The following is a 27,045-nucleotide window of genomic DNA, read 5'->3' as shown; positions in this document are numbered from 1 at the left end:
GCCATGCTTTCGTCCGTAGGTCAACATTCTATGGCCTCTGTCCTGACCACGAAACAGACAAATAGCATGTCCTGTTCCCACGGATCCTGGGGCCAATTCCCTGGTTTGTACTCGCGATGACTTTGACGATCTTGCTTGTGGCTGGCCTAGTAAGCACTCAAATGCTGAGTGTCTAGTCTCGGAACTGAAGATTGGACCCAAAATTTCCTAATCGGGGATACCGTCCATCATGGTTCCGACGTTTAATGCTGACTGAGGCTTGGTGTCTTACATCCATCAGCCTCTAGAAATATATGTACTTACGTAGTTTCTCAAGCATGCTCGTCGTTGAAAAATGTTTTAATAAGCTTTAAGTCCCTTGCTACAACGCACGTCAGAAGGCATCACACAGCTTCTAAGCATTTCCCAAGAAACATTTCGATCTTTTTCTCCCATGTCTGAACGCTCTACTTTCATGCATCTGCCGGGTGAGCTGCACCTCGAAATCGCAAGTTATCTTTGCTCAGCGGAGCAGATGATGCTACGACTGACGTGTTTCCATCTCTTTACTCTGGTTAGGCCGAGGAACTTTACAAGAGAAGAGGATCTCGTCGTGTTCCACCAGTCCAACGTCGCGGAAAAGTACGGGCTATTATGCTGTTCTGCCTGCTACAGAGTCCGGGACTCTTCCGAGTTTGCTGAGGCACAACGAGTCCACCGGAACCTCCGCAGGTTCTGCTATGATTGTAGTTTCAAGCAAATTGGCTGTTTCTTCACTTGTGGTTAGCTTGTCGAAAGGTTGCCACATACATGCGGCCATGCATGCTCGAACGACCACAAATCGGTTTATATACGACCAAGTCTTCCGGACTGGGTGCAAGGCTCTGGCCTCCCATAAGATCCTAGATGGATCGTCACGACATAATTCATAGCTCTCGACCTAGTGTTTATCCGTCTGCTCCGCGAACACGCCACATCTCACACGAGGAACCAATATAGTCTCGCTGTTAGCCATGTTATAACTATGTAGCTACAGTTGAACCCACTAGCTACTTCTCCATCGAGATAAGACTATCATGCAGCAGCTCACTTTCAGCATTTCGGCAGGCATCTCTGCTGTGTATGCACCGAGGACCTTTGAGGACTTGACAGAGGCATGGGTGACGGATATTCCAAGTTAGTAGTAGTGATTCCGTCGCAAAGATGGTTGGTCTCTAATCGTCCTGTTTCACTATAGTGTCTAACATTTTAATCAATATACTGAACGGCCCAGCCGTGCTGTGTTCTAGTGCTTGACTCAACAAATACAGTTTCCTGCTGGGTGTGTCGCCGGTAACGATTGTTGACCTTCGCTTGCCAAGACGTATAAACCTCGGATTCAGGTGAAAGTCATTTGCAAGTCCGGGCTGGCTCGGGCGTATCTTAGCAAGGATGCCTTTGCTCAACTGCTGGCAGATTGCGAAGAACACCCGCTGTGCAGACTGATTTGGTGATAGGCACATAATTGTCAGCATGGAATCCTATTGCTGCACCACAACCATCGTCGCTTCTGATAGCCTGATCGATAGCGGGAGGGCTCCGATAGGACTTGTATGCGAGTTCGATAGGTTTCGTTGCATATTCCGCGCGTTCTTCGACATGATAGCGAGTTGAGCAAGCTCCAGCTTAACCCCTTACAGCAAGCAACCAGCCTCCTGTGCGGTAGTGAGTTTCACTTGCATTAGCGAGCGCCGAAAGGGGCTTAGATATACGGCCTTTTCGGTGACTACGTTAGATAGCCGCTACTGTAGGGCTGAGTGTAGTGTAATGCCATGATATGATGCAAGCTTGGAAAGCCTATCAGCATAGCTATCTCTTCACACCTGTGGCAGCCCTGCTTTGTTGGCCAACTGTGAATCGATGACCTGGAGGTGATGGCTGCAGTAGAAGTGTACGACTTCTATGCAGCTATTCTAGCCTATGAGTCGAATCTGGACTAGCGCCTTCCTCTCAGGCACGGGCATTTGTCACCTCAGGGGCTCACCGCAACTTCCGAGTGATATCGTTCGAGTGAACGTGATGTCAGCAGTTGTCGTTTTTATTGTTTGTTGTTTTGTTTTTGTTGAATTCCGATGGTACACAAAAGTGCGCCAGCCCTCTTGTGTGTATGTATATATCTATACACGTGAGTATGTAGCTTGTATCAGCCGAAGTGCATGAATCGCTTAGTACGGCGCACTCGGCAGATATTGTGCTTTGTGTTGATTATTCATGCAACATCCTCCTCGTGCTGGGAGACCCCGTGTGACAGATCACTGCAAACCAGGAATAGACTGCTAGACTGCTTCAAGGGACGTGCATGGGGAAAACAACGCCACCAGGATTTGCAATTCAAAGATAGAAAGATCGAGCGGCATACGAATGTGACAGAGTCTAAATGCTTTGCAGAGTGTAGGTATCTTTTTGCCGCGAAACGCGTCTCACATTGTCACGCTTCATGGTTCATCTCGCATATTCTTTTTTTGCAGATATAAATCGTCTACCGCTACTACTTCGCAAGGTCATCCCCGTATTTTTCCTTCCCTTTTTCTCCGATTTACTTTGAGCATGAATAAGACATGCCTACCTTCAATTCATTCTCGTCGCTGACTGTAGCGCATTGGGCTCATTTGAAGCGTGCGTTGAAAGAAGGCCCGATAGCGTTGTCAGGCAGAAACATCACTGTCGCGGACGTCATCGCCGTCTCTCGGTAGGTTTCGATTTTGCTTGGTTGCAAGGGCATTGTTCTCACGATAGCAGATATGGCCAGAAAGCACACCTGGACCAAGCCTCAATTGCAGCTATCAACAAGAGCTCGGCTCTGGTAGAGACACTGTTAGCCAATGGCGAAGTCATATATGGCGTCAACACCGGGTTCGGTGGCAGCGCAGATACTCGCACGGAGCACGTCTATCAACTACAGGACAATCTGATTGAGTTTCTACGGTTTGGCCTCGTCCCCGAGGAGTTACAGATGCGACGACCGAACGCTGCTCAGGAACCCTCCACAAGCGTGTTGCGCCCTTCGGTGTCGATGCCAGAGACTTGGGTCAAGGCCACCATGCTCGTACGAGCAAACTCACTGGCGAGTGGAGCCTCCGGTATCCGAGTGACTACGCTCGAGACTCTGCTGTCGCTTCTCAATGAAGACATCACGCCCATCATACCGATGCGTGGTAGCATATCCGCCTCTGGAGATCTCAGTCCTCTCGCATACATCGGCGCCGCTCTCCAGGGCCGATCCAATGCCATTGTCCGAGTTAAGAAGGGCAAATCTAGGTATCTGAAGAGCGCAAAGGCGGCGCTGAAGAGCAGCAACATTTCGCCCATCCAGCTAGGTCCAAAAGAAGGCCTAGCGATCGTCAATGGCACCGCTGTGTCTGCATCTGTGGGAGCCCTGGCCATGCACGAGGCAATCCTGCTATCCAACCTAGCCCAGATGTTGACTGCCATGAGCGTCGAAGCCCTCGCAGGCACCGACGAGAGCTTCGACCCGTTCATCGCGAGAGTGCGCCCGCACCCAGGCCAGATATCAGTCGCAAACACGATCCGCCACTGTCTCCAGGGCTCGCAACTCCTATCAAACAGCCACGCGAGCAACAACACGCTCCGACAAGACCGCTACTCCATCCGCACCGCCCCCCAATGGCTCGGTCCCATCGTGGAAGACATCCAGCTCGCCTTCTCCCAAATCTCAATCGAACTCAACTCCATCACCGACAACCCCCTCCTCGACACCGACACCGCCCGCGTCCTCCACGGCGGCAACTTCCAGGCCAAAAGCGTCACCAGCGCCATGGAAAAAGTCCGCCAGGCCTGCGAGTCCATCGGCCGCATGCTCTTCACCCAAACCACCGAGCTCATCAACCCCTCCACAAACAGAGGCCTGCCGCCAAACCTCGTCATCGACGAACCCAGCACATCCCTCATCTGGAAGGGCACAGACATCCTCGTCGCCGCCCTCCAGTCCGAACTCGGCTTCCTCGCCAGCTCCGTCGCCTCCCACGTCCAGACCGCCGAAATGGGCAACCAATCCCTCAACTCCCTCGCCCTCATCGCATGCCGCTACACCCTCGACGCCCTCGCCGTCCTCGCCCAAATGATCGCCGCCGCCCTCGTCGCCCTCTGCCAAGCCCTCGACATCCGCTCCATGGACCTGCGCTTCCGCGCCGCCCTCGAACCGCTCTTCAAATCTCACCTCCAGCGCCTCGTCTTCGCTCCCATCGACATCACCGTCGCCGCGGCAGAGGAAATCCATCAGGCCGCCTGGTCCGCGTTCCAGGCCCGTCTCGTCGCCGGCATGAGCCTCGACTCGCCCGAGCGCTTCCGCGGGGCAGCACAAGCCACGCTGCCCGTCTTGCTGGACGCCCTTGGTCCGCACCACGTCCAATCCGCGCAGATACTGCAGGAGTGGACGACGTCCTGCGCTGCGTTCTCGCTTGCGGAATTTGTCCGTGTGCGGGAGGAGCATTTTGATAGTCCGGATACGGTGGAGTATTTGGGGCTGGGGTCGCGGCGGTTGTATGGGTTTGTGCGGAGGACGTGTGGGGTGCCGTTTTTGCGGAATAAGAGTCTTGCTGAGGTTGTGGTTGATAAGGGCGTGGCTGGTGTGGTGGCGCGGGGTGAGAGGGCTGGTGTCGAGGAGAAGGAGGAGGATAGGGAGGAATCTTCTATCCGAGCGCCGACGATGGGCGGATTGATAGGGGATGTGTTCGAGCGGATTGTGGATGGCTCAGTGTGGGATGTGGTCGTTGATTGTGTGCGCGAGGTCGACGAGGATGCAAAGTCGCGGGCCAGGAATTCGAAGTTGTGATTTTTCTTGCCGGCGACTGTTGCGGTTCTTCTGCAAGGGCGTTTTGGGCGATCTGGGGGGGTATCTATATTAGATTGGGTCTAAAGATACATCCATAGACTGTTTATTCGTCATGGTTTTCTTCTTGCTTGGCCGTCGTGAGCTGCCGCGTATGTACGTACATACGCATGCACGCAGTGTGCCATCTGCCTGCCCGCAGACAATAACATTACACCCACCCACCCACACATCGCGCATTCCAAGCGCTCTAATGAATGCTCGCGACCGACCGACCAACAAACCCAATCCTCATCTCATCCATAACAGCATGCAAACCTCATACACAAACCCGATATCAAAACCGACCCTCGCCCACCATCTTCCCCTCCACCGTCCTCGCCGTCCCGGGCGCCACACCCCCACCCCCAATCTCCGCCCTACTATCCGCCGACCCCAACCGCTCATGCAGCGCATACGTATCGTCGTCATCATCATCATCCATATCCATGTCCAAGTCCACGTCCGTGGTCGTAGTCTTGGAGCGCGCGGACGGCGGTGTGCGCATGTGGTTGGTCGCCGAGTTTGCCGACACGCTGTGCTTGGACATGAATCGGGTGAGGTGCAGTTTGCGGCCGAGGCGGATGAGGAGTGGGCGGAGGCACATGAGGCAGGCGGCGGTGAGGTACATGCCTGGTTCGGCGACGGACCAGCCGACGAGTTCGACGGAGGCCCCTGTGGGTGGGAGTTAGGGGCGTGTTTGAAGAGGATTGAGGGGGGGGAAAGGGAAGGGGAGGCAGGGGGAACTTACAGGTGTTATCTGTGAAGGCGTTTGTGTGGAAGAAGGCGGCCATGCGCATGCATGCGGCGACGGAACCTCTGGCGTGGACGGTCAGTATTGTTGCACTTGCACTTTTCGAGTGCTTGGGATGTCGGTGTCATTAGGTTGACTTACACACTGCCAGCAAGAAAAATAAAGCAAAGCGCCACCTTCCGCGTCACGGACGCATTCAGACCCAGCACCGGCTGGATAGGAAGCAGAAGCATGATCACGTCCGTAACAATCGTCGGGATATTGACCGTCTTATAGAACGTCACCTGGTCGAAGCAGCGGCCGCCCTCGATCGACTTGTCCCACTGAAACTCGACGGGGATGCACTGCAGCGACGAGACGATCAGGTAGGCGAACCAGTTTGCAAGCACGACGAAGATGAGGATCTTGGTCGAGACTTTGACCCAGCCGTACGGGAAGATGCGCAGGTACATGAGCAGGATGGAGACCTTTGGCAGGGCGACGGCGGGCAGGTACAGCCATTCGAGGGCGTATATCGATTTCGCCCATGACATTATCTTCTCCGGGTGCGCTTTGTGGATGTATGCTGCGTGGCGACCAACGCCGGCTATCGGGACCATGGCTGTGCTGAAGATCAGGATATGAAGCATTGGAATGGGAGTGCGAGTATAGAGGCTACTCACTTATTGCGAGCACGCATAATCCGATATTCGCAACCCATGCAAAGGCAATCACATAGTCGTCGAGTCCTAGTGAGGTCTGCTTCGTAAATCTCGCGTAGAACCGCAGTCCCACAAAGGTGGTGTTGAGTATGATGAAAATAGTAGCGCAAGCGATCAGGTCCTCGCCACTATTTTGGGCCAGAAACTCCGGCGTGTAGGTTTTGGACATCGTAGTTTGTGTATTGTAGTTGGATCGATGTCGTTGTCGTGGTTGTTGTTATTATGGTTTTCGTGATGCTCGACCAGCTTCGGTACCGGTAGAAAGGGACAAGCCTGTACGAAAAAGTGTGCGGTTCCAACAAACGTACAATGGGGTTACCCACGAATCCAGCAAAGTCCAAGGAAAAATTCCTTAGAGCGGGGATAATCAGACTTTTGGGTATGCGGTGGAGTCAAAAAGGCTGTTCGATCGCATGTGATCTGACTCGAGCTGTCAGATAAGGTACGGGCCATATGGCATGGATATAGCTTTTAAGCATACGCAGTGGTGACATGCACAAGCAACAAGACCTGAAACGTGAAACTCTTAATCAAGACAAGTCTGTCTTCAGTGCACAGCCTTCCGATATCTTCTTTGAGCATTAGGAGTAAAATAAAGGTCAGAAATCATAATAACAGCTTTGTCCTCACCTGACATAACGTGTGAGCTTGAAACAAGCTCAGCTCAATCTCACACAACACGGTTCACAAAGACCTACGAGTGTCGTAGTTGTGAATATCTTGTTCTTGTCCCAAATTAGTTGAATTGAGCCGAAGCTATGGCTTGAGCATGGGCGAGAGAGGAAATGATGAGAGCCGCAAAAGGCTGGACCTCAATCCGTATCCGTCTTCAACGTTGTGTGCGGAGCCCAGTCCGTAAAGTTGGGATATTCAAGTTTTCTCCACCGCATTCCACGGCGTGGGGGTGGATCTCGATTTGGAATCATCCCACGAGTCGTGAGCCCAGGGGTGAGTACATTTTCCAATTACGAGAACCTGCTTTGACGACATGGTATGCCATGATCCTCAGCGGTATTGGATACGATCCCGAGCGTGGAGGATTTTGTGGTGAGGTGGGTCTATCACGACGCACTGGCATTTCTCCTATACCAGAATGTTGAGTCCCTGTGCGCGACCTGGCGCATCGCTGGAGCACTACTTGGCCAAAGAGACGAAAGGCTGAGTGTTGATATTCCCCCTTTATGGCATCTCCAGCAAAGAATTGCGAAATTGGTGTCTGCTGCATTGGAGAAGAACGGATGTAGAATCGACATGCATGCATGCATGGGCCTCAAAATGCAACCTAGGTGTGCACGGATCTCCTGAACGTCGTGGCAGCTCGTAGATTCGGCACAGGCTCTGAAACATCGGTCGGTACCTTCGTAGCGCGCAGAGTGCAGAGGACTGAGTGAGGTAGAAGCTCTGTACGTCCAGCCACATGGTTCTTCGGATCTTCCATAGACGTTCCACGTTCCGAGTCCCATGTGCGGAACATGATCGTCGGCAACGAAGTTGTTCCACTACTCCACCCGGAAGATGACCAGGCTCGGGTAATGATGACGACACATTATATGGAGTGTTATGGTACTGTACAGCTACAAGTGGTATAACCAGCCTCGGAGGCACCAACATTTTCTTTCTTGACTTTGTTGAGCAGAATCAGGAGCCTGGAGAGGAGCCCGGAAATTCCGGCAGCCAGGCACGAAAAGAGTCCGAGTCCAAAGATTGGTACGTCTTACCTTCGGCCAACCAGAGTACAAACAAGCAACGACCAATGTTTGTCAAGATGTGATGAATGCGGATCGCTGGCTGGAGGTTGACATGCTGGTCAATCGCATTGAGCAGCCGTTGAGCCGGAGCTCTACCCAGGGTTTTTTAGCACGTGGACTCCCGGTGGAGATGTACATTCAGGCCAGGATCAGTAGTGCCGAGTCTAGCCTCCAATCACCTACGTTATGGCACATGGTACACGAATAACAGAGATGTTACTTCGTATTCTTCGTAATTGAATACCTTGATGAAGTCGCACTGTGAATGCCACGTCAAGTGATTAAGACATGCTAGATCATCCGTGCTTGCTACCTGCTGAAGTTGTGTGGAGGACGCTGAACAGGTATAGATACACAAACGAGTGAAGAATCTCTCAGGAGAAATGATGTTTGCCGTATCCGATCATGTGACCTATTCGGAATCATCCGTGATGCACTCCACCTCGATGCATAGGCCATAGTACATAAGCCGGGATGCTATCTGTCCAACAACCGAGTCGTCGGGTCCGACAATTCACGACCACTTTCTATCCAAACAAGCGCATCGAGGCTACATTCGCAAGAGCAACTCGCGATTGCTGACTGATTCCGCTGACTGACACGAATGGTTGCTTAGATTGCTTGTTTGCCGCCGTGGATAGGTATGTCACTATGAAGTTTTTCGCACCAGCGTCTGTGCGATGGAAATTTCATTAATAGCTAAATAGTAACCCTACATGTCTTCAATCCTTCCTGCAGGTACACCAAAAGAGAATGCCGAGAGATATCGTCAATATAACATATATCATTACACACCGTCACGCCACCGAATTCCTTCTCGATGCCTGTAATTAGCCGTGATCCTGGGTCGCGTCTCCTCGTCACAACCCTACATGATATAGCACAATACGACCCATCACGTGCGTGGGCATCTGTGCCCATAGATGACAACGATCTTGCAAAAGGCTTTCGCGATGTCACGTACAAGTCGCTGCTGAATGCTGTCAGTCACGCGACACACTGGCTTCAGGCTCATATTCAACTCGAAGATGTCTTCGAGACGCTCGCGTACGCCGGGCCGAAAGATTTGCGGTATCCAATTCTGGCATTGGCAGTCGCGCATATTCGAGCAAAGGTACAATCAGACTTATGAAAAGAAGGTATGCGAGACGGTCTGACCACTTTGCCAGCTGTTGCTCCCTTCGCCATTCGTTGCTAAGAGCGCCCTTTCCCATCTTGTTCGATCGTCGCACTGCAAGATCTTCTTGCACGATGCAACATTCCATAGCCTCGTCAGCGAAGCTGTTGAACTTTCTGGAAATGGTGCGGTGATCCTCCAAGTTCCTCAGCTGGAATCGTGGCTCCAGGATGAGCCAGCTACACCAGTTTTCTGGGACAGATCTTGGGATCAAGCAAAGAATGACCCCTGGATGATCTTCCATACATCTGGCACAACAGGTAAATTCTTGGACCTGCTTGCGTCGCGTATAAGCTAACACGACTCGCTACCAGGAGTGCCACGGTTGGTGACCTACACGCACGAGATGATGACCTCACTTGATGCCGCCGAGCTCATGGACGACGCGAAAGGCGCAGCAGTGTCGAATCAACATTACCGAGATAGACGGTGGTACACGCCGCTGCCAGCATTACATGTCAGTCCATCGAACCTCACTTTGACTCATCTTTCGCATCTGGTCTGACAGGACATAGTTTGTGGGCATGACCATAGCACTCCAATTCACCTTCTTCATGAATGGTGTTCTTGTCGTCGGACCAACGACCCCTGGACCAGCCTCTCCAGAGCTTGTGAGCGAAATCTTGCGGCACGGGCACGTCCAATGCGCAATGATGCCGCCTTCACTCATCACCGATATAGCTGCAACGCCCACTGGTCTGAAAGCTCTCGGAAGCCTCGATTTCCTGTACTTTGCCGGCGCGCCCATGAATGTGGAGACTGGTCGAAAGCTCCAGAACCACGTGAAAGTCAAGCCAGCCATGGGCTCTACCGAAGCCGGCGCTTACTTCCTCGGCGTGGACGATGACGAAGATTGGGAATGGTTCAGTTTTCGCCCGGGCATGGGCATGGAGTTCCGTCCCGTTTCCGGGAACCTGTACGAGGCCGTCTTTGTGCAAAGGCCAGAGCTACAGCGCTGGCAACAGGTCTTCAAGCTGTACCCCGAACTCCAGGAGTTTCCCACAAAGGACCTGTTCATTTCGCATCCAGACAGACCGGGTAGATGGAAATGTGCCGGACGGACAGATGATCTGATCGTGTTTGCACATGGCAAAAGCCTCGTTGCGTCAGACCTGGAAGCACAAATCGCAAGCCATCCGAATGTGGCAGGAGTGCTGGTAGGAGGCAGCAATCGGATGAGGCCGTTCCTACTCGTGCAGTGGAGAGGGGAGGATGGCACTGACGAGATGGAGCGGATACGCCTCCTTTGGCCGACTATCCAGAAGACTAATGACACGTGCTCGGAACTCGTGCGACTCACACGAGGACTGGTTTTGTTCACGAAACCGGGCAGAGACCTGATACGGACGACGAAAGGGGAAATATCAAGGAAACTCAACGAAAAGGCATATGAAGCTGAGCTGTCCAAGCGGTATGCTCTGGAAATCTAAGAAACTTTCCTCTTACCTTCGAAGACTTATCTCGTATCAAGCTATGCTGGATGTCTGGCCTTCGTATTACTGTTGCAATGACCTGTTACGAAGACCACAAAGTCCTATTGATAATTTCCTTGAAACTTTTGGTCGAACCTCCGCACGCAGTCCTATATGCCCTCCGTGTTAGCCGGTTTTGATGAGAACGGGAATGCGAAGGATCGATGCTGCCGAGTGCAGTACTCAGAGGGTGTTATATCGTCTACCGGAGGATCTGTCATAGAGCAGGGGAGATGGAAATACTCTCAATGAGTCTTCAATTGGTGCTAATGCAGTTGTCCGTGATGATAATCTGTCCTAAAGAAGTGTGCACTGCCAAGCATGGATGATTAAGACATTACGTAAGTATTCACGTGACTATCCAATAATTATACCTATAGCAGATGCATTCTGTGCGTCATTATCAAAGCAAACAGTTCGTGGGAAGTGAGCCGCTCGAAGGGTTTAAAAAAGGTCAGCTACACTGATCTCTGTAGCTTCATTTTCTTCGGGTAGTTTAGAAGGTATAGGAAAGCTAAATCTGTGGTGACTGTTTCGAATAGACACAGTCCGAGCATACTTTTAACCCAGTTCTCACACGAGCCACATACACGAACCACACTAGCATCCGAGCTCGCGGCTATCTCGCCTAAAAGCCATGAGCCGCCACCACTGTCCCACTAGCTGCGCCACACGTCAACTATTGTTTCAACGTTCAGTATTTAATGCGCGTTTCATGGGGCCCTATTACCATTGTTTCACGATACATGCGATCATAGTGGGAGACTTCTTGTTCTTGTTTTCATATCCAGAATGTAGTGGCTCGGGGTCTGAAAATCAGGAGCAGACTTCTTTGATGGGGAACGTCCCCGCTGCTGTGCGATGAACTGCACTGTCAGCGAAGTCTGGAGTTGTGGAACGTGGTTCATGGTGGAAGGCCCACACGAGCTTACTATGCAACAAGATGAATGGACTAGAGTCTTCTCTTATTGCTGGTTGTCGCGAAGATGTGCAAATGCCGGTAGTGCGGCGAGCTTAATCACCATGACCTGCAGACTCGGCAAGTGAACCCCTGTAATTGTCCTTGTTGTTGGACCGTGCAGTAACAGATTTGACTTTGACCTGATGTGGATCTGGCTGGGGGTGGGTAGATGCGTATCGTAGATGCTGGACCATGTTATCTGATTCAGAGTCAGATTTTCAGAGAATGGAAGGGAAAAACGAGAACCATATACTCCACTGTGTGGCTGTGTGGGTGAATTGGAGTCTCGCTGGTTGTTAAGCTTGCGTATCATATAGACTACTCGAATGCCGAGAGCAAGGAGCATTGGGCCGAAGAATTGGTATGTCGATGAATCGCAGGCTTGAGAACAGACCATTTGGATAAACTTACGAGGTTGTTTGATGTGCCGCGAGAACGTGCATCTGTGATTCTACACTCAGGCAACTGTCCTATCAGGGACTGGACTTGGAGAGGGGCAGCTAGTGCGCAACATTCCATACTCAAGAAACAAACCTGATGTAGATTACGTGACGCCTAGAAAGCGGTCTGTCTGCATTCGGTTCGTATGGCAGGACGATGATCGTAAAGGAGTGTATTGAGTTCTGTTGAGAGCGTTGGTGCTATGAGGCCTGCTTCTGGAACGCGTATTAAGAGCTTGGTGTTAGGACGTTTGAGTTGCCGACTGCGACTTGCGCATCAAGGCTTCCCAATCGAGCCGAGTCTAGGTATGATTGACATCAAAGGACCTCTGAGGTATGTGTTGGAGAGCCGACCGACACATTGAAGATGGATGCCGACAGATCGCCTCTCGTATTCGTCCCATGTTTCAACTGCGATGCTATCGCAGTGCTCAAAGTAGCTCGTCTTCTATCACTCTGACGAAGTGTAACTTATGCTTTGTGTTTCAAGGGTGTACGCTGGCAGAGCACATCACAGGCGTTGATTGGAGCAAGCCATCGAGCACAATGAACAGGGAGTGAGTGCCACATGTCTGGCGCTGGATGGAAGGGCATGCTACAACTCTGACTGAAGTGTCAGCATCTGCGTTATTAAGTCCTGTGTAACGGAGTGTGTCTCGCCGTGTTATTGTACCCAACCGACACCACCTCGCCACTGACGGTAGCGTCATGGAAGACATCAGTTCGTCTGTTTCACAGCATCGATGGCACTGGCATAGAGGATCGTGGTCTTGTAACTTGTTGATCGCCCGCAAAGCCGTCATCCGTCGGTCCGCTCCATGTCTATGATGCTAGCGCTAGGACCAGTCATTTCTTGATACATGCTGATTGTTTCCAGGATCGATAGCTGGTAGATGGCCATAAGGCAAGGGACCTATAGGAGATTGATCGATTCTTCTCTGCGAGGAAATTGACAGCTGAAGCAGATGAGCAGTAGCTTCGCGAGATTGGGCTTCATCTCGACAGAGACGAGCCCCGAGATTAAGGCATCGGGAAGAATGTAAAGCACGGTAGCAGTACTCAACGTTCTCATTGCCATAGAAAAGGCGTGTTGTTCTTGTCATCGTTGTCGTCACCGTCATCGACGTCGTCTTTCAGCTACGCGACGACGCCGACCTCAACGACATGCATCATGGAGGACGTCTCGTAAGGTCATCATACGTAATCAGAAGTAGAACGACAAACAAGCTCAAGACGCGGGAGAAGAAGCCAGGGGTGCGGCGTAAATGACTGGTTGGTTGTGACGGGGGGAGGGTGGTTACAGGTGGGGAGGAGGACAGCGAGGGGGAGATTTTTGCAGGCGTCGGGGGTCAATGGCGGGCGCTAATAAGCGCAAAAGCTCCTTGGGCCGCTGATCCCATCAGCACGAAGCAGCCAAAACCTTGCAGACAAGCACCAAAGCCACCAAAGCACCCCAAAAGCACCCCAAAAGCACCCCAAAAGCACCCCAAGCACGCTCCTCCTCACTCCTCATCACTGCTGCTCCCTGCCCTTCCCTACTCCTCCTCATCCTCCTGTAGGCGGAGAAGAAACCTTTTGGCCTTGTTTCTCCTCTCAGCGTTTGCTTGTGCTTCTGTCCCAGCGCGCCTCAAATCTTCGTTACTTTCCCTCCTCATTGATCTGCCCTTCTACTTCTTCTTCTTCTTCATCCTCTTCATTTACCGTTCCCTTCTGTCCTGCTACGTTCGCTCCGACTACATAGTCCTGCTGTCGCGGCGGGAACGCCTGGTCATCTCCGCATCTTCTCGCGCCGCTCGATCATCCACCCCACAGAAACCAACACAACACCATGCAGAAAGCTGGCGCCGCAATCCCTGTCCTTCGTCTGCTTTTGCTGTCCTTCGAAAGCCCTACCATCTCCTCACCTAGACCACAACACGCTGTCTCTTTGGAGTGTACTGTCGCATAGCCACAGCATTTGCAACACACCGTCCTTCCCATAGATCTGTCAAACATCGTCGGCCTTGAGGCGTTGGTGCCTCGGGGTCGAAGGTCGTGAGCCTTGCGGGGTGTCCTTGGGCCAGAGTCGACATGGCTATGCCAATGTCAATCCTGACTCTGAGCGACAGACATAGCTCTGATCCTTCGAATTTCACTCCTCATGTTGGCGGGCCACTACCGTCAATGAAACTGTCTAAACCAACCGGCAAGATACCAGTACACGAACTCGCAATTCGAAGTCGATCTAACTTAGCCACTGCGCCTGTGTTGTGTCCTATACAAAATGTCGAGAATGGTGCTCTCCATAGCGTTCCCAACGCAAATAAAGCAAGCTCTGGTTCGGATGCCAATCGCGACAAACCATACTACTCGGACGAAAAAATATACGTCGAAACATCGCGCGTCCCTTCGCATTTCCCTACCCATCCTCTGATCGAATTGCAAGGCCCCTTCGAAGAGTCTATGCTGGACGCTGGGAAGAAGGAGGACTGTTCAAACTACAGAGAGACGAATCCAGATAAATTCAAGGGCAGATCTCGTCGATCTTTGATACTGAATCAGAAAGGCGGTGCTGGAAACGTCTCATACAATGCACAGTGGACGTCCGACTCAGAGTCCAAGCATCATCCCATAATGAAGATTATGTCGCAGGTCATATTTGGCGTGCACCTTCTCTGTCAGTCAATAGCACAGTCTGTGCCTGAGGTATCCAACATCCTCAGTGGTTTCGTCCAGGAATTAGACAGTTTTCTGGAGCGCGTCAACGGCGATTTTGATCAGTCATTGAAGGAAGTATCAGACCTATATCGAAATCTGGCACTACCCTTACAGCATGTTGCCGTTTTCGATAATCTTCTTACCGACCGGAAGTACAGGACACAAACTCTGGAAGGCAATATCCGCATAGACGCTCTCATCAAGGCATACTCGCAAATGATGACTGATTACACGGCAGACCTTGCTAAGCTACAAGAGGCAAATCTGGTGTTTAGCACATATCTGGAAAGAATTGGCGCAGAATGGACACGTGACAGCAGAGAACAATGGGACATCTATGTTGCTATGCGTAAGAACACGGGCATTTGGGAAAACAACGTGAAAATTCTTCAAGAGAAGGCTAGAAAGCTTGGAAAAATGTTGCAGCGATGTGCTCTGTGCGTGAATGAGTTTGAGAAGCGTTGTGCTGCCGCAGCCAGACGCACGATGGTATGTCTAATCTTTCATTATCGTGCAATCACGAGTATATGCCTCATCTTCAATCTTGTCTACGGTACAATACGATACCGTCTCCTGGCACGCATGTCACGCTGTTCTAATGCGACGTAGCAAAGCCATAAGCAGCAAAGCCGTACGTCGTCGTCGCGAAGCTCGACCTCACGGTCCTCGTCCGGGCGTACCTCGTCGGGACGTAAGGAAAAACCGCTTCCAGCTCTACCCAGCAAAGCAGAAATCGCCGTTTCCTCCCCTTCCACGCCGTTGCGGCAAGTCATGAATGCCGATAGCACTCCTGCGCGCGGCGCCTCAAATGCAAATGCCAATGCTAGAGTCCGTCCGAAACCTTACAAGAACACCGGCTTAGGCAAACTCCAACCTCGTGATAAGCAGCGAGCAGAATCGACTGCCGAGCTCGCTGCATTCTTTCGAAGCGTCCCCCCACCGCAAACTTATGAGGAACCATCACCAAGCCAGGAACTTGTCGCACGTCAATATGACGAGTCTTCGCGCTTCGTCAAACACAAAAAATCAAAGGCTGCATCGTTAGGCGGTGTCACGTCTGTGTCAGGCCCTAGCACCCGTCCAAGTACTGCCCCAGCGAGTGTATCAAAGCACATTCCATTGTGGACGCTCATGGAGCAGTCTCCGAACACGATATCGTCAGAATGCTTTCCCATGACGTCGTTTCCACGGCACGATAGCGCCGCGCCTTCTGGAAGACAGAGTCGCCAAAGTCAGAAGAGTCATCAGAATAAGCCTTCTCACGGACGCCTGCGATGTATGTTTCGAAATCCTTTCAAGCGATGAACGACAATGCGTCGGACCGCGTTCACGTGAAACGCGGCCTGTCAAGACCTCTTACGAATCACGACGCCCACTCGCTATCTCATATATACTAATACCCAGTCTTGGCGTTCTTTGGGGTCATTTGCAATCGGATCTGCCTTGGTAGAAGCGCAGTAACCAAAACTACTTCAGTTTCATAATGTCAGAATATGCCGACGAGCAGAACATCACTGCGCCCTGTAATCACAGGTATAGAACAATCTTTTGTCTACACAACATGTCTCACACTATTGTCGATGTATGTACAGATATCTCTCATATGTAGTAGCCATGAATATGGATGGGCAGGCACCACAGTAGTGGTTTACGCTTGCACTAACAGACACCGCATCATGAGTCAAAGTCTGAGACTCCTATCATTTTAATGCTCGTGAGACTCACGACCTGGACGAAGTTAAGGTAGGCGCGTATTCATGCTGACACTTTCCATACCTATGGCCACCGGGTGTGAATCTATCAAGGCTACCAAGGACTGTGAAAGTCGCCCTGGGTGGAGGAAGTTCATGGATGAAGTAGGTACTGTCTACTATTCGTCGCGCTGTCGCTCTTGTCATGCATGCGCTATAGACATGAGCGTCCTATGCCTTTGGTGAGCAAGAGCGCTTGTACACTTTGTCAACAATAGTTCAGCTTCTCTCCACTCTTTGTCTTCCTTCCTACAACAACAACTCTTTCGTCCAGAGCTCGACTCGTCCCCAGCATTTTGTTTTGGAAATCCATCATCTTCTACTCTTGCTGTCGACTCTCGTTCACTTTACCCATTATCTGTCACCCCAACTCTACAGCTTTTCTCTCGAATATTGCCTTCCTCACCCCGTTCGCATTCTCATGAGCTTCTTTCGCTCACGATAGGCCATGCCCCTCACGGATAGGGATCCTAACGTCAGCGGGAGGACAAGTCGAACGTCAACCACATCTACGAACAGCCGCGGTTTTGCGAAGTCCCATGGACCAAAAACGGATTCAGTGCCCGGTGGTGCTGGAGTGATGAGTATGCTCAAAACTTCAACAGAGCTGGGAGATCTGGGCACCTTTTCTGGGAACTCGCGTTTGCCTCCTCTGCCAAGGCAAAGCAATCGTCGGAGCCACACTGCACATAATTCGATTAGTTCAACGCACTCTCATGTTTCGAAGCATGGCTCACGTCATAGACCTTGTCCTTCTGCTTCCTCCAGAAGATCTACAAATAGCAATGGTAACGGCACTGTCCCACAGCTGTCTTATGAACTGCAAACACCAGCTTTGATGGGCTACACGGATTGTTTGGCGATGCTACCACCTCCAGCGATCTCAAAGGACGCTCGATCGTTTTCATTGACCAATACGGAGCCACCAATCTCGTTGTCGAATCAAGCATCCTTCTCAAGTCTTCGTAGCCATGAGACCATCTCCAGACCTAGGTCGCCCTTCAGATATCCCACTAGGCTCAAACGCCCTGGCTATCGCCCCGTATCTCCAGCTTTAAGTGAGACGAATGGCTTTCCACCGGGTAGACATGGTCAACCTGCATTTGTTACAGCCTTTGCACCAATGCCCAGGACTCAGCATTACGCAAAACCATATCCTCTGCAGTCTAAGGAACGCATGCCATTCCCAGAGGTATCGAGTAGATCTACAAACAACCACTTCACCCAATTCGAAGAGCCTTCTCGCGACGCGACATTCGAGCCAGCTCCAGTAGGCGTGGGAATGGCGCCTATCTGCTCAAACCTCAGCATTTCCAACGGGTATACTACCGCAGCCGAAGACTCGTCTCCTGACAAACAAACATCTTCGAATCCTCCATCATCGTCGGCTCCAACAACTCCAAGAGATTGTTCTCCTTATGGGCTCATACATGACCCCACTGTCGTAAGAGACGTTGATGACTCTGGAGGTCCCACTGCTCAAGGTGGGCCCCTATATTATGACTACTCTGAGCAATACGAAAGGCTCGTACGAACGGAGCAAGTATTCGAGCCAGAAAGTGATTCCCAAAAACCCCTTCCTGTCCCCTTTGGATTTGTTCACCGGATCAAGACCATCCTCGAAGAAAGAGGCACATCTAGTCTTCCACTTGTCGATGGTGAGAATCTTCCCATGATCATTGAACCCTCTGGTCCTGTACCTATTGCAGAGCTTCCCGCGGAAGACGTAGTTCGTCCAGTCGAACTACCGGCCGATCAGAAAATCAAGAGAATTACTAGAGAGTTAATTGTGAATGCTTTGCGATCCTCTGACTCAGGCGATGACACAGGCACCTCAATCAGCACGGCGATCCAGAATTACATTGCTCAGAATGAGTCCGTTGCATCTGGATCAAACTCAGATGTAGCCGCAATTGCATCATCTGTCTACACCAGCAGTGAAAAGAGAAACAGTGCCTTATCCGAGACTCCATCTACACAGTCGGCTTCCACGGCACCTGAATTTCTGTTCGAACAGCATCGAAAGAATGAGATGTCGCGCGCTAGTCCATCAGTGCCACTCATGCGCTCTGGTCCACGAGCTGCAACGAAGACGTGCTTGACTGATACAGAGACCATTATAGATGCTACACATGGTACTTTGGAGCACATATCTGAACCATCAAGCCCAGAGGTGTCGCCTCGAGGTCAGACGCAGCCATTGAGTGCTATGAGACCTGCATCGGAAGCTCCGCAGTGTTCACCTCAAGTCGTTCACGTAGAAGGCCGCTTCTCAGCGCCGCCGTGTGCATCTACAACTACTTGGGATGTGGACACACTAACCACGCCATTTGTGCATCGCATGCAAGCTATCATCACGGGTGACGACATCTTCAGCGAGCCTAGCCCGACATGTAACGAAGACGAGCGGGTTGAACAGTCTGAACACTGCGAAACTGATTGGCCACCTACATTCGCGTCGAACATGCAGACCTTGGATCGACCGATATCGTCTCCACCCGCAGTGCACACACGAGCAGCGACTCCCACAATTTGCTATCCGGACAGCAATAAAGTCTCGCATCACACATGGAGCTATCGTAAGCCTTATGCATCCTCTAGTTACAATGTTCAGTCCACCTTACATATACCTGGCTACCTTGATGGAGCTTCAACAGACATGAAGCTGAGCGCTTTTCGCTACCCAGGGACTTGCTTGTCGGATGTCAAGGAAGAGTCACAAGAAGGATCGAGTTTGACCGAATCCCAGCGAACAAGCTTCAAGTTTCCGAGAACTCAAAAACTCCATACACGGTACTCGGTAGAAGATCTTCGTCGCTCTGGACGTACATCGGCACTGTCTGAACCAGTACGAGGATCAAGCATCCAGGTGCAGGAAACTGGTATGATCCCGCTCTTGAACTTTAGTCAGGTGGATTTGATATCTAAGATGAACGAAGAGCTCGAAGTGCGTTCACTACGCTCGGCTGATGGTATGTCTGGAATGCTCAGTTACCGAGACTTTCTCATGCCAATGCCCTGTCGACCCAAGTCGTCCAAAACAATTCGTGAAAGATATAAGAGCTTCTTCGCAAGTCTCGATGAGATGGGCCACGGAGTGGAAGATTCTCCTACTAAGAGGTCTAGGGCGGCTGACTTGTGCGCGCGATCTCGCTCATCCAGTGACGCCATGGACGAAGTAAAGAGACTTTCGATTCCATCAGTTGGTGGTCTTGCATATCGCTTGTCAGAGCTCCTGCCATCTTTCAAAAGGTACTGTGCCCCGAGCACGCCGGTAAAGTCTGGCTGCTCTCCTACCGAAGCAGAACTTTCAGCCGGTAATGGCAAGGTTGTTCACGAGCAACGGTCTTCACGCAGACTGAGAGCCCTTCCTGGTCTGTCAGAGCTTGTCGTCTTGGATGACGATGTCTTTGAGAGGATGACCCGAAAGCCCAACGAGAGAGCATTAACAAGTCTTCCTGAGGAGAATGGAGAGATCGACTTGGGCACAGCAGGAGATGGAAAGTCGACGCCAATATGGGAATTGGAAGCGCCTCTGCCTGCATATCTGCGTGTGCATACACCACCGCCAATCTTTGAAGGAGACACCACTCTCGACGACTCCATAAGGAGATCTATGGCATTGGCGAAGCTCAAGACACGATCTCCACGAGACAATCGACCTTGGAACAATGACAACAACTATCCCTGGGCTGGTATCGAGGGACAGATCGAGATCAGTCTTCCTGAGCCCGTGCACTCACGTCAGAATAGCCCGCAACCCGTCGTGAAGACGAGCCTCTCCATGCTTGATCATCAAGATACGGGGTCGAACGAAGCATTGGATCTCCACAACATCTCGGGAGTTGGCGGCAGCACTAACCAAGACGATTCAGGCTTGCATGAACCAGTGAAACGAAGCGTATTCGGATGCATCAAGGACAAAATGGCACGGTCTAAGCCAAGCTGTGATACTCCAACTCCAATGCCGGCTTATTCCGCGTCTCCTGGCATTATGGGTCGCGAAGATTTCGCAGTTGATCCTGGAGATCGTTATCCTACGACGGGATTGACGCCTCCATCTACATTCATCTTGGACGAAGTGCGCAGCTTCTTTTCCGATGACAGTTCTCAATCACGGAAGAGAGGCATTCGAAGACACTTCACAAGCTTCCGCTCCCGAACACGAATCGCTCCTGTATCGCGGTTGGTCTCTACTAAAGACCGTCGTGTTGATGCTGGCAGAAATTGTAGTGAGACACCGTCAGTCGTGAATACAGCACCAGACCTCGAAGAAAATGACGCTTTAGCTCTCGGACAGCCCTTCAGTGGAACAAGTGGTATGGGTAGGATTGAGTTTCGGGCGCGCAAGATGGTTCAGCGTTTGAAGTTTATACTTTTCAAAGGTCGCCAGTGGGTGCGATCACTCAACACAAAACGTGGACAGGGACGGCAGAAGCCACGACATGGCCGAGCAATTTCAATCCAGCGAGCGAGCCACGATCACCGCGACACAACTGTTGGCGACGGTGATGTCTACATGGGTACGTGATTTGTTCGGAAACAGTCACTACTCCTCAACTTATAATTGTATACCCTCCCGCCTTATGTCAGAGTATTTGCCTCGCTGCGTCTACCTTATCCTGCTCTGGAGATACACAACATACTCGTACTTTCACATGCTATACCGCCACTATCACCCTCATCTTTCTTTTGTACCCGTTTCTCTTTCTCACAACGGCTCCTTGTCGGAAGCAAATGCTCTACACCCGGCAGAGGCTTCGCCGTTGATACTACCATACCGCGGCGGGCCGCTCCATTGAGATAAGAAAGCCACTATAAATGTCGAGCCCCATCGTACATCACCACTTCTTAGACTAGCATCCTAGTGTCTGTAACACTCAGCTCCATGTATCATAGACCTACCAATTAGACAGTTTATATTTACTTGCATTTCCTGGGGTATCAAACCTGAATCGATTCTGTGATGTCATACATTGATGTGTTGACTCTCAAACGATGAATCGCTCGAATGTGTGGTCTTTGAAATAGCCGTGAATCTTTCTCTCGTGCAATAGCTGTGGTAGACTAGCTATACAAGGCATTATTGGTTTTGGGAGAGTAAGGACTTCCGCGCATGTCCTTTGATAACACTGCTATCCAGTCTAGGTCCCAGACTAATTAAAATCACCACATACAATACAAAGGAATAAAATCACTCATATCCCGCTTGTTTTTGGAAACCGTTGCTTGGGCTCCCTCCCAATTCCCCCCCCCAAAACATGGTCTTTTCTTCTTCTTTTTCTTCTTCTTTTTCTTTCTACCAAAACAACAAACACGTTTTTTCTTCGTCTTCTTCGCTTTCAAGATTGACGGATCGACGGACGGACGGACGGACGACTTGAGATAGGTGTTCTGACGAATATATACACGACATATATACCGATTGCTCACTCTTTTATTTTTCTTTTTATCGCGAAGAGAGAAGGGATTGATTGGTTGGTTGATTGACTGGCTGATTAGCTGGCTGATTGATTGATTGATTGACTGAGAGAGTGGGTATACCGTGTGATTTTGTGTGAGTAAGCTTTACCTGTTTGACTGAGTCCGATTGACTGAAGTTGAATCGCGGATTTGAGAATACTGATTGTGTTAGAATTTTCATGAGTATTTCGATTTGAGAAATAAAATTAAGATAAGATATCTGGGTGGGATTTTTCGGGGAGACTATACGAAGGAAAGCGCTTTTGAGTCTTTGGCCTTGGGAGTGGATTGTGATTTGAAGAAGAAGAGAGCGAGAGAGAGAGAGAGAGAGGTAAGAGTTATCGCTATCTTTTGCGACTTTGTGGTTTTTTTTCTGTCTTCTTTTGGGTTTGTCTTTTTGGTTTTCTGTTTCTGTTTTCTGTTTTGGTTTTGGTTTTGGTTTCGGTTTCAATTTAGTTCGGTTCGGTTTTCTCTTGCTGCTTGATTGCTTAAACGGTAGTTGGTCATTCTTGTTGTCATAGTTGTGTCTGTATTGTTCTGATTTGGGAATATTCTGTTGACTTTGCCGAGATTCGTTGTTATTAATTTTCGCCTTGGTTTCTCTGCCTCTTGGATGTGTTATTCCGTGGTATGTCGACCACATCGTATTTACATCTTGTCTTGTCCTGTCTGTCTGTCTGTCTGTCTGTCTGTCTGTCTGTCTGTCTGTCTGTCTGTCTGTCTGTCTGTCTGTCTGTCTGTCTGTCTGTCTGTCTGTCTGTCTGTCTATGACGTCTCATATCTACATTTATAAGCGTTCGACAAGAAAAATTACAATGAACAAACACATCACAGCACAAACACTGATTCTAAACTAGTACCACCTCATGTATCAAGCACCACTCTTTCCCCACAGAGCCATGGAGGAACTATACATGATGCCCAGCATCGACGCCACCATCACCAACGCACGCTCTCGATCCCCCAGTCTACGCTTCGATTTCACGTTCCCTGCCAAGCCAGCTGAAGACGTGGATAGCAACGAAAACGACGAAAGCAACGATAACAACGAGAACGACGACGCCGACGACGACGAAAACATCAGCACCGCCGCCATGGACGGCGGCAGCAATACAATTGACATCAGCGACATCAGCATAACCCCCAACCCCTCGCCACACCAGCAGATCCCGCAGTCCCTATCCGAAAACCCCTGGTCTGAGACAAGCACCACCACCTCCCCAACGCCCTCCACCGCCGCCACAATGACGAGGCTAAAGCGAATCTCAAACCACGACGTAAGCATGCGCGAGCGCAGACAAGAGGCGAATATATTCAAGCGGCTTAGTATGGGCTCTACTAAGGACATGGCATACGAAGAGGGAGAGGACGATGGGCCGCCGTCGCTGCTGCTGGCGACGATGCAGTCGTACGAGAAGATCCACGGGTCCAAGTTGAGGAAGATTGGCGGGCAGGGGGATTTGCGTGGACAGAGTGTGGTGGAGAGTGGGGTGGTGCGTGATGCTGGTGGGCATGCGAGGGTACCTGTGTCGAGGATTGTGCGTAAGCCTGTGCCGGAGAGGAGTGTGTGTTCTGTTGCTGTGCCGTTGGGAGAGAGTAGTAGTCTCAGTTCTGTTACGGTGCCGGAAGTGCCGAAGGAGCCAGAGAGAGCGACGACGCCGGTCTCGACACAGACGCCTTCGCCGTTAACAAGAGAGCTGACGAAGACGAAGACAAAGGACGCTCGGGAGAAGAAAAAATCCGATGCCGCGAGCGCGAGCGCGAGCCGCAAGGACAGCGGCAACAGCAATAGCAATGCCATCACAACACTTCTGAACTGGGCGCGCCGCAAGAGCAGTTCCAAGACGGCGAAACGGAGCAGCGTCGACGTCGTCGGGGACAGTGACGACCGCGAAGAGCCGTACCCGAACGCACCCCCGCCGCCCAATCCGGATATCTTCCCGGATATAGACGAACTCGACACCGTGTTGGCGAAGAAGAATGCGGCGAAACGCAAGACAAAGGACCACAAGGCTGCTAGAATGGGGGAGAAGATCCTGCTTGGTGAGGCGCGGTGTATGCGTAACGAGGGCGAAGATGCGGTGCTGTTGCAGAAGAAACTCGAGTCTGTTGCACGTAAGAGTAGTCGTGCAAAGTCTGCAAATGATGACGGTAGTGCGTCGCTTATGAGTGGTATTATGCGGACCATGACGGCGCCGGCACGAGTGTCTGGTAAGGGGAAAGAGAAAGTCGTCGTGCAGCACAAGGATGAGGACGAGGATGAGGCGGCTTTGATGCCGCAGCTCACCCTACCCGATATGAGGAGCAATCCGTGGGATTACTTTGGCTTCTGCCTTGCACCTGGCTACAAGCCCGACCTGGGCGAAGCAGCGACTCGGTTTCAGGGGCTTGAACGCGCAATCGGCCATCTTCCCACCGCGGATCTTGGGCTTTCTTCTGATCGTTACGACGCCCAAAGCCGTAGTTTCCTCGATCGAGACGATGATGAGGACTGTGTCGATATGGATTTGAGTGATCTCACTGAGGTGGACCTGATGGGCGACATGGCGCGGCGCTTCCCGGAGCTGAACCAGCTGCAAGCAACAACAACAGCGACACAAAAAGTCTCGTCCGAAGCGGTTGAAGGTTCTTGTGCTGCCGTCTCGTCGCCATCTCCACCATCTTCCGATAATCAGTTTTCTGGCCACTGGGTTGCTGAGCTGGCAATGCGCTCACTGGGCGACCTGTCAATGGTGTCCACAGCGGCGTCTGACCCACTGGCCCAATTCAACTTTACGGACGGCACATACCAGATCGATGATGGCACCGCAAGTAACGAAGGAGATGCAGATCGAACGCATTCCAGCCTCGGCGTAGATTTTGGCCCACTGGATAACATTGGCCGCGCATTCACAGACAGCCCCAATGAGGGCAACGAGACTCCAGTGTCCCAGACTGGCAGCGATAGTGATTCTCTCCTTGAACTGGACGTCACACCATCGGGCCGCGGTCGGAGCAGACGTCGAATGGCGAGTATGTTTCCCGGCTTCACGCCAGAGACACGCAAACACACCCCCTCTCCCTTGCAACGCACGCTGAAGTCAAAGTCGAAGCTGAAGAAACCCTCGGTTTCCCACTCAGTGCCGGATTTCGAGGATCTGGCAATCAATTGGACCGACGTAAACCCTTTCCTGGACTATGAGGACTGGGAAGACCGCCCGAGCTTTGCATTGCGCAGGGATGATGGGCATGGAGATGATAATGGTGATGATGAGAGCGGAGAGCCAGCGAGCCCTTCGCCAAAGAAGAAGCATAGAGACGGCTCCTTCTCAACCATGAGACAGGCGTTTGGTTTCGGACCAGCGAAGCCTGAACCCGCGCGCGACGGATGCCACGAAGCATCGGCGCAGAAACCGCAGGAGGACGCCGTCTCTCAGCCCCTGGGCGCTCTCCCAGAGATGCAAGACTCAAGCTCAGCGAGTCCCTCGACATCCCGTCTGCGCCTCGACGAGAGTGGTTCTACCGGCCTAACGCTGTCGATGTTCCCGGCGCAGACAGCCCCTGTTCCTCGCGTCCTGCCCATATGCATCGCGCACGAGCAAAACGAGCGTTTCAACATCACCGTCCAGGAGATTAGCTCGTCGGCATGCTCGACAACGGCATCCGCACGGGATGCCAGTACCAGGAGGCAATCCAAGCCGACTCCGTCCAAGAAACTCGGACTGTTTGGCCTTGGTCTTGTCCGTGGATTCGGTCTAGGCCGCGCAAAAGGCGCGCGCCAGCCCAAGGGTAAGGAGTCCGCTATGTCGGTAGACAGGATGGCGAAACACGATTCTACCAGCTCGTTGAGGCTTGTTCGTCGCACTGGAGATGATGGATGTGTTATTGGGCCCGTGGAGCGCGAGATGAGAGGGCCTCGGATTCGGCACATAAGCTGGATTCCGGAGGATTGGGTGCCGCTTGCGCGTTCGCGGGTACAGAGTGGGGAGGCTGAGGAGAGTCGCCGTCCGGCTGTTGGTGTACAGCCAGTCACTGCGTGGCCTGCTTCTCCTGAGCTGCCACTGCTTGACGACAGTCTAGTCGAGGACCAGATGTATACCGAGGGTGCTCAGATGCAATTCTGCACGCGTTTCGCCTCTGCTCACTCGTTCCGGCCCCAGCTCTCGACGATCCCGTCGAGTGCTGCTACTACCACGACCACCAACATGGGCGCCAGCGGCCGCATGGCCAGACGTCGTCTGAGCTCCGACGATATGTCAGCGCTGGACCTCAACGACAGCGACGCCCTGCTAGACGCCGGCGACGGTGATACGGCTGCCGTGCAAGAACAGTCCTCAAAGCCACACGTCGCCAATAACAACAAAAAGTCTGGTCCAGAACGTACACCCATCCACATCCGCACGTCCTGGCCCACGGTCCCAGTTGCAGAGATTGGTGTGGCATTGAGCACGAATAACGCGTGTCGTGCTGCTGCTCCGCCAACAGAGCCTCAGGCGGCCGACGCGCGGAGGAATAAGAGCGATAGCGGGCAGTGGATTCGCGCATTTCTAAGTGATGACGATCCGCGTAAGGCTCGGGCATCGAATTTACAGGCAGCAGCGACGGCGGGAGGGGAGCCTACTGTCCCTATTCCTGCTCCTGCTCCTGCTCCTGTTGCTGCTGGTGCTGGTGCTGCTGGTAATGGTCCAGAGTACTACTATTCGGCGGATGAGGACGTGGAGGAAGAAGCTGGAGACAATGAGGGTGAGTCGTCCTTGTCGTCATCGTCGGATGAGCAGGTTGGCAGTGCGGAGATGGTGAGAGAAGACAAAGGGAAGGGCAGGTGCTATAGGCGTCGTCATGGCTGGGGTCGGACGCGTGAGTTGAAGGTCGTGAATGGGACCAGTGCTGATGCGCAACTGTCTGTCGATGGAGAAGAGGAGGAGATTGCTGTCCCAGGAGCATTTGGGAATGAATTGTGAAAGAAAAATTGTGATGGACCGGTAGGAGACGGTGGGTGGTGGTCTTTCCTCAATTTGGATTCCATATTGGCGAGACGCTATTTTTCACTTTTCTT

General features: G+C 51.8%; 8 protein-coding genes across 8 annotated transcripts; 6 read left to right on the top strand and 2 right to left on the bottom strand.

Moving 5' to 3' along the window:
• The first annotated feature begins 331 nt into the window (after nt 1-331).
• EJ05DRAFT_473405 (uncharacterized protein) lies at nt 332-1,155 on the top strand. The gene has a single exon (XM_033743394.1). The coding sequence runs from the start codon at nt 434-436 to the stop codon at nt 764-766; it is 333 nt and encodes a 110-aa protein (XP_033603249.1). The 5' UTR covers nt 332-433; the 3' UTR covers nt 767-1,155.
• Nucleotides 1,156-2,079: 924 nt separating this feature from the next.
• On the top strand, nt 2,080-4,985 carry EJ05DRAFT_448995 (phenylalanine ammonia-lyase). Its single transcript, XM_033742323.1, has 2 exons — nt 2,080-2,707; nt 2,758-4,985. Exons 1-2 carry the CDS (start codon nt 2,577-2,579, stop codon nt 4,808-4,810), a joined length of 2,184 nt encoding a protein of 727 aa, XP_033603248.1. The 5' UTR covers nt 2,080-2,576; the 3' UTR covers nt 4,811-4,985.
• EJ05DRAFT_243018 (uncharacterized protein) lies at nt 4,978-6,778 on the bottom strand. Its single transcript, XM_033740078.1, has 4 exons — nt 6,263-6,778; nt 5,742-6,201; nt 5,598-5,665; nt 4,978-5,521 (listed from the first exon to the last, which is right to left on the bottom strand). The coding sequence occupies exons 1-4, from the start codon at nt 6,468-6,470 to the stop codon at nt 5,145-5,147; spliced, it is 1,113 nt and encodes a 370-aa protein (XP_033603247.1). The 5' UTR covers nt 6,471-6,778; the 3' UTR covers nt 4,978-5,144.
• A 1,778-nt stretch (nt 6,779-8,556) lies between these two features.
• On the top strand, nt 8,557-10,656 carry EJ05DRAFT_508042 (AMP-binding enzyme; the record flags this gene model as incomplete). The annotated part of the gene is made up of 5 exons (XM_033747976.1): nt 8,557-8,690; nt 8,757-9,163; nt 9,219-9,486; nt 9,541-9,683; nt 9,742-10,656. The coding sequence occupies exons 2-5, from the start codon at nt 8,870-8,872 to the stop codon at nt 10,654-10,656; spliced, it is 1,620 nt and encodes a 539-aa protein (XP_033603246.1). The 5' UTR covers nt 8,557-8,690; nt 8,757-8,869.
• Nucleotides 10,657-11,663: 1,007 nt separating this feature from the next.
• On the bottom strand, nt 11,664-12,056 carry EJ05DRAFT_497357 (uncharacterized protein; the record flags this gene model as incomplete). Its single annotated transcript, XM_033746526.1, has 2 exons — nt 11,664-11,858; nt 11,913-12,056. The coding sequence occupies 2 exons, from the start codon at nt 12,054-12,056 to the stop codon at nt 11,664-11,666; spliced, it is 339 nt and encodes a 112-aa protein (XP_033603245.1).
• Nucleotides 12,057-14,005: 1,949 nt separating this feature from the next.
• On the top strand, nt 14,006-15,599 carry EJ05DRAFT_242811 (uncharacterized protein). The gene is made up of 2 exons (XM_033740077.1): nt 14,006-15,349; nt 15,406-15,599. The coding sequence occupies exons 1-2, from the start codon at nt 14,170-14,172 to the stop codon at nt 15,414-15,416; spliced, it is 1,191 nt and encodes a 396-aa protein (XP_033603244.1). The 5' UTR covers nt 14,006-14,169; the 3' UTR covers nt 15,417-15,599.
• A 1,396-nt stretch (nt 15,600-16,995) lies between these two features.
• EJ05DRAFT_497355 (uncharacterized protein) lies at nt 16,996-21,078 on the top strand (the record flags this gene model as incomplete). The annotated part of the gene is made up of 1 exon (XM_033746525.1): nt 16,996-21,078. One exon carries the CDS (start codon nt 16,996-16,998, stop codon nt 21,076-21,078), a length of 4,083 nt encoding a protein of 1,360 aa, XP_033603243.1.
• Nucleotides 21,079-22,672: 1,594 nt separating this feature from the next.
• Nucleotides 22,673-26,950, top strand: EJ05DRAFT_535702 (uncharacterized protein; the record flags this gene model as incomplete). The annotated part of the gene is made up of 1 exon (XM_033749266.1): nt 22,673-26,950. The coding sequence occupies exon 1, from the start codon at nt 22,877-22,879 to the stop codon at nt 26,948-26,950; it is 4,074 nt and encodes a 1,357-aa protein (XP_033603242.1). The 5' UTR covers nt 22,673-22,876.
• Nucleotides 26,951-27,045: the final 95 nt, after the last annotated feature.

Source organism: Pseudovirgaria hyperparasitica (genome assembly GCF_010093815.1).
Source record: "Pseudovirgaria hyperparasitica strain CBS 121739 unplaced genomic scaffold EJ05scaffold_3, whole genome shotgun sequence".
NCBI classification, from domain to species: Eukaryota; Fungi; Ascomycota; class Dothideomycetes; order Acrospermales; family Acrospermaceae; genus Pseudovirgaria; species Pseudovirgaria hyperparasitica.
This window is presented reverse-complemented; position numbering and strand designations above follow the sequence as displayed.